General features: G+C 45.2%; 1 protein-coding gene across 4 annotated transcripts in view; it reads left to right on the top strand.

Moving 5' to 3' along the window:
* FBXL20 (F-box and leucine rich repeat protein 20) overlaps positions 1 to 12,310 on the top strand; it is a 41,608-nt gene that overhangs the window by 26,654 nt on the left and 2,644 nt on the right. For 2 of the 4 annotated variants that reach the window (XM_044299921.1, XM_044299923.1), the window contains exons 9-14: positions 2,812 to 2,886; positions 4,337 to 4,467; positions 5,744 to 5,804; positions 6,787 to 6,831; positions 6,922 to 6,978; positions 12,046 to 12,258. In XM_044299921.1, the coding sequence (XP_044155856.1) occupies positions 2,812 to 2,886; positions 4,337 to 4,467; positions 5,744 to 5,804; positions 6,787 to 6,831; positions 6,922 to 6,978; positions 12,046 to 12,258 (582 nt within the window). Of the gene's footprint in view, positions 1 to 2,811; positions 2,887 to 4,333; positions 4,468 to 5,743; positions 5,805 to 6,786; positions 6,832 to 6,921; positions 6,979 to 12,045; positions 12,259 to 12,310 lie in introns of all 4 variants that reach the window. The other 2 variants (XM_044299920.1, XM_044299922.1) reach the window with 1 other exon arrangement.

The raw sequence follows: 12,310 nt of genomic DNA, 5'->3' as shown, positions 1-12,310 counted from the left end.
TACGGATCACTCCGATGTGGCTTCCCGCCGGACTTCAGAGGCTGTTCTTTCACTGTCCTCCCCTTTGGGGAGAGCATGGTTGTTCATGTGGATGGTTCCGGTGTTCCTTTTGGCCTCGTGCTGTCTCCCTGGTTCACACTGGCTGTATTAGCTGTGTGCCTATTTACTGAGTCTACCGCGTGCTGTCCTCCCGCTGAGTGCAGATTGCATGGTCCTGCTGTAGACTTGCCTTCTTGATAACTTGGGGGGACTACCTTTTTCGATCCAGATTGTCCTTTGATCTCCCACAGCGGGGCTGTACAACGTGGTTACATCAGCATGGACTTTTGCCTGTCTTCTCCTGGTATCTGGCGGATCCTTTGGGTTCTTTCCATCTGTCCTCTGCTCCCCCACTCGGGTGGATACGGGACAACGTTGTTCGAGGGCCGACGGGGCTAGTTTTGTCGACCCTTCTGCCCGTGTTACTGGTCTGCGCCTGATCACATTGGGTTTTCGCCCGCTTGCCAGGCGACTCCAGCGGGTTCGCTACTGTCCACTCCTGGCTGTGTTTCGTCCAGGATCTGTCGTAAGGCTTAGGGTTTTTTGTATGGGGTTCTGTGGGAAGCTGTGCATTCCCCACTCTGAATTTCTCTCCCCATGGTTCTGTCGTTTACTTGGGGTGTCAAGTGTCGGCGCTGTTCTTCCTCTTCCAGCGTTCCCGGCCCTCTGGGCCTGCCAAGACCTTCTTCCTCGGAGTGGCTCTTTGGTTCCTCTGTACTGTCCTTCGGTACCGCCCTGGGACTATATACTGAGCTCTCGGCGCTCCAATCTTGTCCTTGGGGCCGTTACAGAGGTTCTCTCTACCCCTTCTGTCCGGTACGGTTGTGTTCTGTATCAGTCGTGTCTCTGACGGGTGCCGGAATGGCCCTTTTTTTGTTACGAGCCTTCTGTCTTTTCCAGGACAGGGCTGTTCTACATCCCGTTTTTCTTCGTTCCTTCCTTCCTTCCTTCCTTCTGAAGGTGGTGTTTGCCTTTCGCTTCAACACCTCACCTATTTGGACGTTGTTTGGGCCTTGCCGTTTTTTTACTTGGAGATCTCCGACTCTTGTAGATGTTCGGCCTCTTGGGTTTCCAGGAGGTCTGTGCATAGGGTTGACGGACTCCAGGGTGGTTGTCCTCCGCTTGCTCAGATTGGCTATTGCTGAGGTTTCCGCACCTAGGGCAGGATTCTGTCTTGGTGTCACCGTTCATTTCACCAGAGCGGTCGGTGCCTCCTGGGCCGGAGGCATTGGGCTTCGGCCATGCATTTGGGCAAGGCGGCCACAGGTCTACCTTGCACGCCTTGACAAGTTCTACAGGGTGCATACTCTGACTTTGGCAGATGCTGCCTGCCCCGCCTGGGTTTGCGGGCGGCGGTTCATTGATGCCTTTCGGGTGCTTCACCTTGGTGCTGTGGTCCCTCCCCCTTTTGGACTGCTTTTGAACGTCCCAAGGTCTTCTGTGTCCCCCAAGGAAACTGGGCGAGAAAACGAGATTTTTGTATAACTTACCAGTAAAATCTCTTTCTCGCTCTTTCCTTGGGGGACACAGCACCCACCCATTCATTGTTTTTCTCTGTACAGTTTCCGAGTTTTTTGTTACCCATTGGGTAGTTGGCTTGTTGGTTCCTTGTTGGGCTTTGCCTTTTCTCACTGCTTGGACACGCAACTGGCAGTCTCTCTCTCCAGGCTGAGGGTATAGCTGTGGAGGAGGGGCTTAACAGTTTTCACTTAGTGTCACGCCTCCTATGGAGATGAGCTATACCCAAGGTCTTCTGTGTCCCCCAAGGAAAGAGCGAGAAAGAGATTTTACTGGTAAGTTATACAAAAATCTCGTTTTCTGGGCAGCAGATCCTGTCTAAATGGCGATCTGCTGTCCAGAAACAATGACTCTGCCTGAGGACGAGCAATGGGAGTAGCCATCGCTGATCCTCATACAGTGGAGGTGATCCCTGCATGTACATACAGCTCATCACCTCCACTGACGAGCAGGCAGTTATCCGGAAAGAACTGTTCCTTCCCTCCAATTGCCTGCCAGGTCGGGCCATTAAAAATCCAGCATAACTTTTTTTTATTTATTTTACAAACCACATACAGTTCTATAAAATAACAAAAGGATTTAGTCCCCTGAGGCGCCTGTGCTGACACTTCCCAGGTACCCCACTGGTCTCTGTTCACCTGGCTGCAGCAGTGACATATGGACATGTGATCGCTGCAGCCAAGCACTAACTGCGGCGATCACCACTGAAGTCATCACTTACTGATTGGCTGCAGCACTCACATCGCCGGATCCAGTTGAACAGACACCAGCAAGGGACCATTCGGCAGGGGATAAGTAAGGTGAGTATTACTTCTTTTGTTATTTTATAGCATTGTATAAACAGAAAATTTCATGCGACTGGACAACCCCTTTAATTGGGTTCCTGAAGGAACATCCAGGTGAATCATTCACTTTTTTTTTAAAATGTTATTGTGTTGATGTGGGAAGAGCTAAAATCCTAATGTAAGGAATCTTTCAAAGTCAAGAGCGTCATTGATGAATATCAGAGGTGGTGGAACATTTGTGTCCATTACTAATAATATGTCACTGATGCATATAGAGTCCTGTAGCTGAGAATACAAGTAGAAGCTCAGGACTTCTATGACGTTTACAGGGGGTTTGCTGAATAAATTGGCCGTAGATCTAGCACACATAGCGTGTTTGTGTTTCAGAGGGGAGGGGGTGGTCTCAGTAATAGTCTTATATATGGACATTAACTCTTGCTCTCTCCTTCTGTATCTGTCCCCTGTATAGCTGGAAGATGAGGCTCTTAAGTGCATTGGATCACATTGTCCAGAGCTTGTCACATTAAATCTACAGGCATGTTCAGTAAGTGGACTGGAGATTAAAAAATTGTGTGTAACTGCCACTGTCTGCTAGCTCTCTCCTGAAGAATCCCTATACAAGACCTCTCAGTGTCTGCAAGGAGCAGTCTATTTTTATGGGTATGTATAGGTAAAGGCCCCTTTACACAGGCCAATGATCTCTGAGTATTGGGAAAGGACGTTCCTAGGAACGCTCCTTCTCGATAATTGCCCTGTGTAGAGGTGGCTCTGATCACCCGATGAACAAGCAAACACCCCCCAGGTGAAAGCATCGCTGATTCAGAACCATAAGTCATTCCTGGGCAGCAGATTGTGCTGTCTAAACATCAATCTGCTGCCAAGAAACACTGTTCCCCATTGTGGGCAAGCGATCACTCCAGTGATCTTTCATCCCCACACAGCGGAGGTGATTGCTGCATGTAAATGCAGGAAATTATCAGAACGAACAGTTCCTTCCCAATAAATGCCTGCAGTATCGGCCCATGTTAAGAGGCCTTAAGTCTGGACCAGTGGTGTAACTTTAAGATACTGGTCCCCAAAGCAAAATCTTTTACAAGGCCTCCCAACTATTCTGTATGTTTCATAATACTCAGCTCCTGGGGCAGGGGGACCTTTTAGGCCCCCTCATGCTCCAGTGCCCAGGTATAACTGCTACCTCTGCACCCCCACTGTAGTTACACATCTGGTCTGGGCTTACATAGACATGTTTTCCAGGGCAGGAGCAGAAGAAATTTCCATTCTGAAGTCCATAATGGATTTTCTCTTCCAATAACTACTTATATGTGATTATCACAGCAATAGCATTTTTATGCAGATTTGATAATTCTGGGAACATCTGAAAGCCCTGCATATTGGGAGTTGTAGTTTTGCAACAGCTGGTCCAGACTAGACTTAGTGATAAATTTCTTCCATTAGGCAATCTTGGTCTACAGAATTGTGTGTGTGAATCCAGCCCAACATAAGTCCACTCATCAGTGGCTCTGCTCCTTCCCTAGTTTAGGTACAAATCCACCCACAATCTGATCTGTACCACGAAAGACATGTCCACTTTTGACGAGTATTTTGCTTTGGCTTCTGTACAAGTTCAGCCCATTGCTGGGACCCTTGTAGCCCTGTGTAGAGCATATACAGAAATAAATAGTCACCCTCTCATGGGGAGATGTCCAAACCATGTCCCAGCCCCAAGAGTAGACTGCTCATTTCATTCATTACTGTGAGTCACATTATTTCGGTGTTTGCATTTGCCCTGATTTTTTAGGGTTCCTTCTAAACTATCCTTCACTTCATCACACTATCAGTAGTCCACCTGAGACTGTCTTATAACCTCTGCCCACTCTCTACCTGTAACTCTAGCGACGCCTGTTTATTACATCTCTGCCCAGTCGCCTCTGTCCAAGCCATGGCCGCATTGCTTTTAGCTCATGTCCCAGCTCTCACTGCCTCTGTCCCAGCAGCAAATAACGGATGACGGTCTCATCACGATTTGCCGTGGATGCCACAAGCTGCAATCTCTCTGCGCCTCCGGCTGCTCCAACATCACAGACTCCATTCTTAATGCACTGGGACAGAACTGCCCCCGACTCAGGTAACAGGCGGGGTTGCATCTCACTGAGGCAGAAATGTGTAGATCCCCCCCCCCCCCCCCCCAGCCCCTCATATACCAACATGTTAGTTTTACCTATTCCAGTCAGGGATCAATGTGTTCATTTGCTTAATTTAAAGGGAACAAATGGTTGTCCATAGTATTCCCAATGAAAATATGGCCGTCATCTATACAGCTACCACTGACATGGAGTGCAGGTTGCTGTTCTGCACGGCTAAGCTGAACGTATATCAAAACTTGAAGAAAATGGTAAATTAGCTTTTGTGGGTTAAAGGATTATATTTTTTATACATGTCTCAGGGTGGGTTTAATATAGTGCACTTGCCCTCCCTGCTGCTGCTGTTGCTCTTCACTTTTTGGATCTAGCTCGGCACCCGACAACTGCCAGGAGAAATTTAACCAATTGCTGGCCATAGCAGTAACCCACATTTTCTGCGTGTCAAAATGACACCAAAAAGTCGAGAGAAGGAGGACCAGTAAGCATCAGAATGGCACAACCAAAACCCCCCCCAAAAAACACTCTGAGCAAAATATAAAAAATGTAATCCGACTGGACAACCGCTCTAATTTTAGTCTCTCTTCCCCTAAGATTTTCTTTACGCAGGTCCTGCAAATGCAGAGATCAAAGGGATTTCCCTTCCCAGAAGTAGAATTGCTAGTATTACTCAGGAGCCGTCTCCATCCTCTGTATTATATAGTTCTGTGTAGCAGAGGTATACAGTATATAGAGAGGGGACTGGGTAGATCATTGCCTTGAGTGGTGTAATGAAAGTTCAGGAGAAGGCACTCTAGAAAAGTCCCTGAGCTCTTGGCATCAGTTCTTTCCCAGGTGAATATGATATTGTGGAGTTGGGGGTGGTAAACTATCCTAAACCCAGAAAAATCTGTATACAAACAGGTAAATTAAAGTATACTCCATGACTGAAAGTCCGCCAGTTGTCACCATTTATTTTCTCCTACAGATGTATGAAAAATGTGGGACTTAGCTGTAAAATCCAGTTATGTAGATGACTTCTTTGTGCTCCCCAGAGAGAATCGTATAGACCAGGGATGGCCAACCTGAGGCTCTCCAGCTGTTGCAAAACTACAACTCCCAGCATGCCCAGGCTACAGCAGGGCATGGTGGGAGATGTAGTTTTACAACAGCTAGAGAGCCTCAGGTTGGCCATGCCTGCGATAGACCATGCCTGAGGCAGGAACATAATATTGTCCTCTGCCATCAACTCCAGGTATAATCTCTTTCATTTGTTTCTTGCAGAATACTTGAAGTAGCTCGATGTTCACAGCTGACAGATCTTGGGTTCACCACTCTTGCTAAAGTAAGGCTGGAAGGGTTTCTTGTATTCTCCTGTAAAGCCTCATTCACATGTCCGTGTCCGTGCTTAAATCTGTGAAAAGGTGGTCAGTGATGCATCCATGAAGATGTCCGTGTGTCTGTTTTTTGCTGTTTGTGTGCCATCTGTGTTTCACTGACACTGAACAGGTGAAAACTAATTTTCAAAGCATCTCTTCCTAATGATCCGTGAAACACTGATGGCATCTGTGTTGCATCCATGGTTTTCATGGACCCATAGACTATAAGGGGCGTGATAGATCCGTGAAGACGGACAAAATACAGCATACATCTTTGCTAAAAACAAAACAAAAACTGACCTACGGACCGCCCTAAAACGCTAATGTGTAAATACACACATAAAAATGAATGGGCACATGTGCTGTCCATGGAGAACACGTACGTGGAACACTGACGCGTTAATAAGGCTTAATAGTAGGTCTTACCTTCTTACCTGCTTTGTGTCTTTACATCAGCCAGGTTGGAGGATAAAATGTTTCTGTTCTGTATCTGTGCTCATTCTTGGAGGAACTTGTGACAGATCTTGTGATACATTAGATTCTACCTTTCAAGAGCTCTGGAAAAGGAAAGTAGGAATCTGACTGGTTGCTATGGGCAACTAGGGGTACTTTCACACTTGCGGCAGAGGATTCCGGCAGGCAGTTCTGTCGCCAGAACTGCCTGCTGGATCCGGCAATCCTGACGTAAACGGATGGCATTTGTCAGACTGATGCGGATCCGTCTGATAAATGCATTGAAATACCGGATCAGTCTCTCATGCATTAAAACGGATCAGGTATTTATTTTTTGGCATATTTAAAGGTCTACGCATGGGCAGACCGGAAAACCGGTTCCGTTTTGCCAGAACACTTAATGCTGTATCCGGCACTAATACATCTCACTGGTAAGGAGTAAGGAGCTTGGCAGCACTCCATCATCATTTTTTAATTTTTTATTTCCTTCTGTAGAACTGTCATGAGTTGGAGAAGATGGATCTCGAGGAGTGTGTACAGGTGAGCTGTGGTGTCACTTTACTGAAACACTGGCGATTGAATGGCCTTGCCTGGGCACAATGTCCTGACATCCTCACTCTTCTGCTGCAGATAACAGACAGCACCCTCATTCAGCTCTCCATACACTGTCCACGGCTGCAGGTGTTGGTGAGTATCTCAGGTTTTAGTTACTAAACCCAGTGCCGGAGACATGAGCTGATGAAGACATGTTTTCTTGAAGATCAAAGCTAAAATATCACACAGGTAGGTAATATCCAGTCACAGCCTGGACTGTAATCAGTGTTACACCACCTACCTTTATGCCATGCAATAGAGACATGAGTGAGTTGAGTTGTGCTTAGTATTTATGCAACATTCCTATGGATTTTTCTGTTGGTTGTACCTCTTGACAGCCCCTCTAATATCAAATGGTCTGAAACCTGCCCTGAACATGTCCTGACTCCCACAGCTGCAGGGCTTGCTACATAAAGAGAACACTGAAGGACTTAAAGGCTATGTACACCCTCAAGGGCAATTTTTTATAATTGAAGTTTACTCATTTTGGGCTAAATTTTATTTTTATTTTTATATTGTTCTTTATTAAAAATATCCAGCTGTTTTGTTACAAAGGGCTAACCATCTAACCAGCTGTGTGAATTGTACTTTCACTTTGTGCAGTCATCTAATAAACCTTATCTCTAAATTACCACAAGACCATAGACACTTTATTTAAGCCACATTCTTATCAGTAAGAAGAATTCAGCTATATTAAGTGTTTAGGAGGTCATGGATCAGGAGCCGTCAGCTGAGCTGCTTGATGGAAAACAGTACAAATACAGAGGAAACTAGGGAACCTTAAGGATGTACAGAAAAAGGGGCTCAAATTTTTTATAATGCCCAAGACCAATTGAAAAAAATATTTTTAGCTCAAAATGAGTGCAGTGCAACAATAATAATAATAAAAAAAAATAATCTATCCATCCATCTACACTACTTGCAAAAAAGAAGGGATATTTGGCTTGTGGGTGGAATTTCAGGATGAATGGAAAATGCACTCTAACCCTTATAGGTGAACTTAAAGGGATTCTGTCACCAGGTTTGGGGCTATAGAGCTGCGGACATGCACGGCTAGATCGCTGCTAGCATGTCCGCAATATATGTGTCCTATAGGGCTGTGTGGTTTTAATCTCTTTAAAAAAGGATTTTATAGATATGTAAATGAGTGTTGAATGTGTCTAAGGGGCTGTACGAATCTTACTTGTGCCCAGCCGTCCCAGCACCGCCGATGTCTCCTCCTTTCATCAACGATAGCCGTAATCTCGCGATGCGCCTCAGGGAAAGAACTGCCCATGTGCGAGCTCGCGCATCGCGAGATTACGGCTATCTATCGTTGATGAAAGGAGGAGACCTAGGCGGCGCTGGGCTCCTTCACAGGTGGGCACGGCTGGGCACAAGTAAGATTCGTACAGCCCCTTGGACACATTCAACACTCATTTACATATCTATAAAATCCTTTTTTAAAGAAATTAAAACCACACAGCCCTATAGGACACATATATTGCGGACATGCTAGCGGCGATCTAGCCGTGCATGTCCGTATCTCTATAGCCCCAAACCTGGTGACAGAATCCCTTTTAATGTGACCTTGTCTAAACTTTTGAATGCATATGTCCAACTGTTCAGTGTTTCAGTATTGTTTGTACAACTTGCTGTTTCTAACAAGGAGCTTAATGGCAAAATTCACAACATGTGTTTGATCCATGAATCGCCCAATACATTTCCTGGTTCCATTAGAATTGGTATTTAAAGGGCTTCTGTCACCCCACTAAACTTTTTTTTTTTTTGGTACTTATAATCCCTATACTGCGATATATCTATACATTGTGTTATTAATCATTTTCGTTCTGTAGATATGTCAAAAACCGTCCTTTTATAATATGCTAATTACCTGTCTACCAGCAAGTAAGGCGTCTACTTGCTGGTAGCAGCTGCAAAAAAACGCCCCCTCCTCCTGTTGATTGACAGGGCCAGCCGCGATCTTCTCCTCCGGCCGGCCCTGTCAGCATTTCAAAAATCGCGCGCCTGTGTTGATTCGGTGCAGGCGCTCTGAGATAAGGAGGCTCACCTCCTCAGCACTCCCTCAGTGAGCCTGCGCCGATGACATCACCGAAAGAGAAGACGTCATCGGCGCAGGTGCACTAAGGGAGTGCTGAGGAGGCGAGCCTCCTTATCTCAGAGCGTCTGCGCCGAATCAACACAGGCGCGCGATTTTTGAAATGCTGACAGGGCCAGCCGAAGGAGGAGATCGCGGCTGGCCCTGTCAATCAACAGGAGGAGGGGGCGTTTTTTTGCAGCTGCTACCAGCAAGTAGCCGCCCTACTTGCTGGTAGACAGGTAATTAGCATATTATAAAAGTAATTTTTTTTTTTTACATATCTACAGAACGAAAATGATTAATAACATAATGTATAGATATATCGCAGTATTGGGATTATAAGTACCCCCAAAAAAAGAGAGTTTAGTGGGGTGACAGAAGCCCTTTAAACAGTGCTCCTCATCATGCCGTTCACATTTTGACATCATGCGACCAAGACGATACCTAACAATTGATCGACAGTACCTCGCCATTGCGAGGCTTCAAGCAGGATATTCTTAGACGGAAGTGGCCACTGGTCATCAGAAGGTTGCAACAGAGATACAGAGAGACTGGAGAGTCACAGAAAAGTATAGAAGTGGACGTCCTTTGGCCACATCCCACACTGATGACCGCTTCATTATGAACAATGCCCTGCAGAACCGGATGATTAATGCCACGCAACTCCAGGCACATTTAAGGGAGGTAAGAGGCACCCAAGTATCCTGACTGATCATTCAAAACCATTTACATCAGCGTGGTCTTCGTGCTAGATGACCTGCAAAGGTAACCGTCCACACCACCAGACACAGGCGTCATCATCTTGCATGGGCTAGGAAGCATCTACGCTGGACCAGGGACCAGTAGGCCTCAGTACTGTTAACAGATGAAAGTCGATTCACGCTGAGCAGAAATGATGGCCACCAACAATGTTGCAGACGTCAAGGAGAGCGCTATGCATCAGCCACTGTTGTCACCAGATGAGCCTTTGGTGGTGGTGTTAGTGTGGGCAGGTGTGTCTGCTCAATACAGAACTGCTCTACACTTTGTGAATTGTACAATGACAAGCCCATACTACTTGAAAAAAAGTCCAGTCATTGTGCCTCTGCATGAACAACACAGGCCTAGAATCCTCTTCATGGACGAGATGAAGCTCATTGAGGTCGTATCATTTGCTGGAGACTAAGGTACCTCAAATGGAGTGGCCTGCACTTTCTCCAGACCTGAATCCCATTCAAAACCTGAGTCACCCTGTAGAGGCTCGTAACTCTGTACCCTAGAACCTCAATGACCTGGGGGCCGCCCTTCAGAGTAGGATGCTTCTACTTAAATGCCCTACTTTCATGACATATCACTGTAGTGTGACTTTTTTACGTTTTCCATAACCAAAAGCCAAATATCCCTAACTTTTGTGACTTTAGTAATATACTCTGTTTTGACTTTTTGTGTCATTTTCAACCTTGATCAACAAGCCTTTGTTGATTGCAGATGGATGGGTATATGGCGAGACCCGTCATTCATCCTCTTCCATTGAAAGGCTTGCCTATGCAGGGGGCTTGGCTTAAACACCATTTAAAACGGCACCAATATGTCTATACTACACAGTTTTTAACATTAATCTAAAAGTAACCAACACCCTTAGGGTACTTAGGGTACCTGCACATGTTGCGGATTACGCGCGTTTTTTTTCTTCTATGCAGTAAACCAGTAGCACAATAGTAATAGAGTACAAGCAAAGTGAATGAGAGTACACTTTGCTTTTTTTCCTGTGAGGATTTAGAAATCCACAGCATGTCAGTTGCTTGTGTGATTTTTCTTTTATATATTTTTTTCTTTGTGTGAATCTCACCCTTTGCAAATCTACAACAAGAAACTGCAAGTAACATATGTGGATTTTGACACGGATTTGTCCCAAATCTCACCTTTGCATTGCAAAGGTTGAAATCTGCACTGAAAATCCGCACAATTGATATGCTTCCATAGCCGCTGGTACACTTCTGCACGTAAAACTGCTGCATGGTGTACATGATAGTTAAAAAATCTCATCTTCTTAGCTAGTACTGCATTACCTGTAATATGTACTGTGTGCATATACCCTTCAGGGTGTATTCACATTGGCCAGTCGCTTGTGGCATAATAGAAATCCAACCCATTTTACCATGAGTTGTTGTGGTTTTGTAGTGCAGTTTCAGTAGCATTTCTAGGTGAAATGTGCTTTTTAACCTTGTAGAAACCATGTGCCCAAAACCACCACATGACCATAGACACGGACGTCTTCAACATGCTTTCTGCTTCTGTATGTCCATTCTGCAAAATACAAAACATGTCCTATTGTTGGTTACAAATGCAGACCGCGGAATCATAGAAGTCAGTGGGTCCGCACAAAAAAAAATGTCACATGGACGTCATCCGTATTTTGTGCATCGCAAAATACATACGGTCGTGTGAGTACAACCTAATACAGAACTAGCTAAGTGGATGAGATTTTGGAAAATTGTATGTACCCCCTATCCGGAAATGATCCGTGCGGAAATTGACCCGCTGCGCAGATTTTGGAATCCGTAGCATGTCATTTGAGCCTTTGCAATGCAGAGTCAAAATCCACAAGTAACACATGGATTTTGGTGCAGAACCACAGCGAAAACCAGTGCATGTACCCAAAGTGTCTCAAAATGTTCAACTGCATTTGTAGCAACCACTCGGAGCTCCGCTTTTTTTTCTTAAACTGCTCTAGGAGTAAAGAAGCTAGGCTGTCATTGATTCTTATGTCAGAACTTACAGAAACCCTGGCCTTGTTATCCGAGTCTATAGGAAAGTTGCGTAACTTCTTTTCAGCACCTATTTTAAGTTCTCATGTCATTTAGAAGTAGTTTGTTTTGTTTCAAACACTACCTTTGCCTTGCAGAATAGTAATTTCTGCACCTACAGAATGTTATTAACGACGTCTTTGGAGTCAGTGATAAACCCATTAAGCTCTGCTACATCTATAATAGAAGTATGATCTCCCAAGTTTCTTAAGCATTGTAGTGTAGGGATGGACACTCCAACTTTACATATAATGGTAGTGAATGAAGTCCATAACTGCTGTTTTATGCACACAGAGCCTATCCCACTGCGAGCTAATAACAGATGAAGGGATCCGCCACCTGGGCAATGGTGCTTGTGCCCATGATCGGCTGGAGGTCATAGAGTTAGATAATTGTCCTCTGATTACTGATGCATCCCTGGAGCACCTCAAAAGCTGCCAGAGTTTGGAACGTATTGAATTGTACGACTGCCAACAAATTTCAAGGGCTGGCATAAAGAGGCTGCGGGTGAGAGTATAAGCTTTTTATTATTTTTTTATACTTTTATTGTTCACAGTTG

This window comes from Bufo gargarizans, chromosome 6 (assembly GCF_014858855.1).
Source record: "Bufo gargarizans isolate SCDJY-AF-19 chromosome 6, ASM1485885v1, whole genome shotgun sequence".
NCBI classification, from domain to species: Eukaryota; Metazoa; Chordata; class Amphibia; order Anura; family Bufonidae; genus Bufo; species Bufo gargarizans.
Note: the sequence above shows the minus strand (reverse complement) of the source record. Positions and strands in the feature narration are given on the sequence as shown.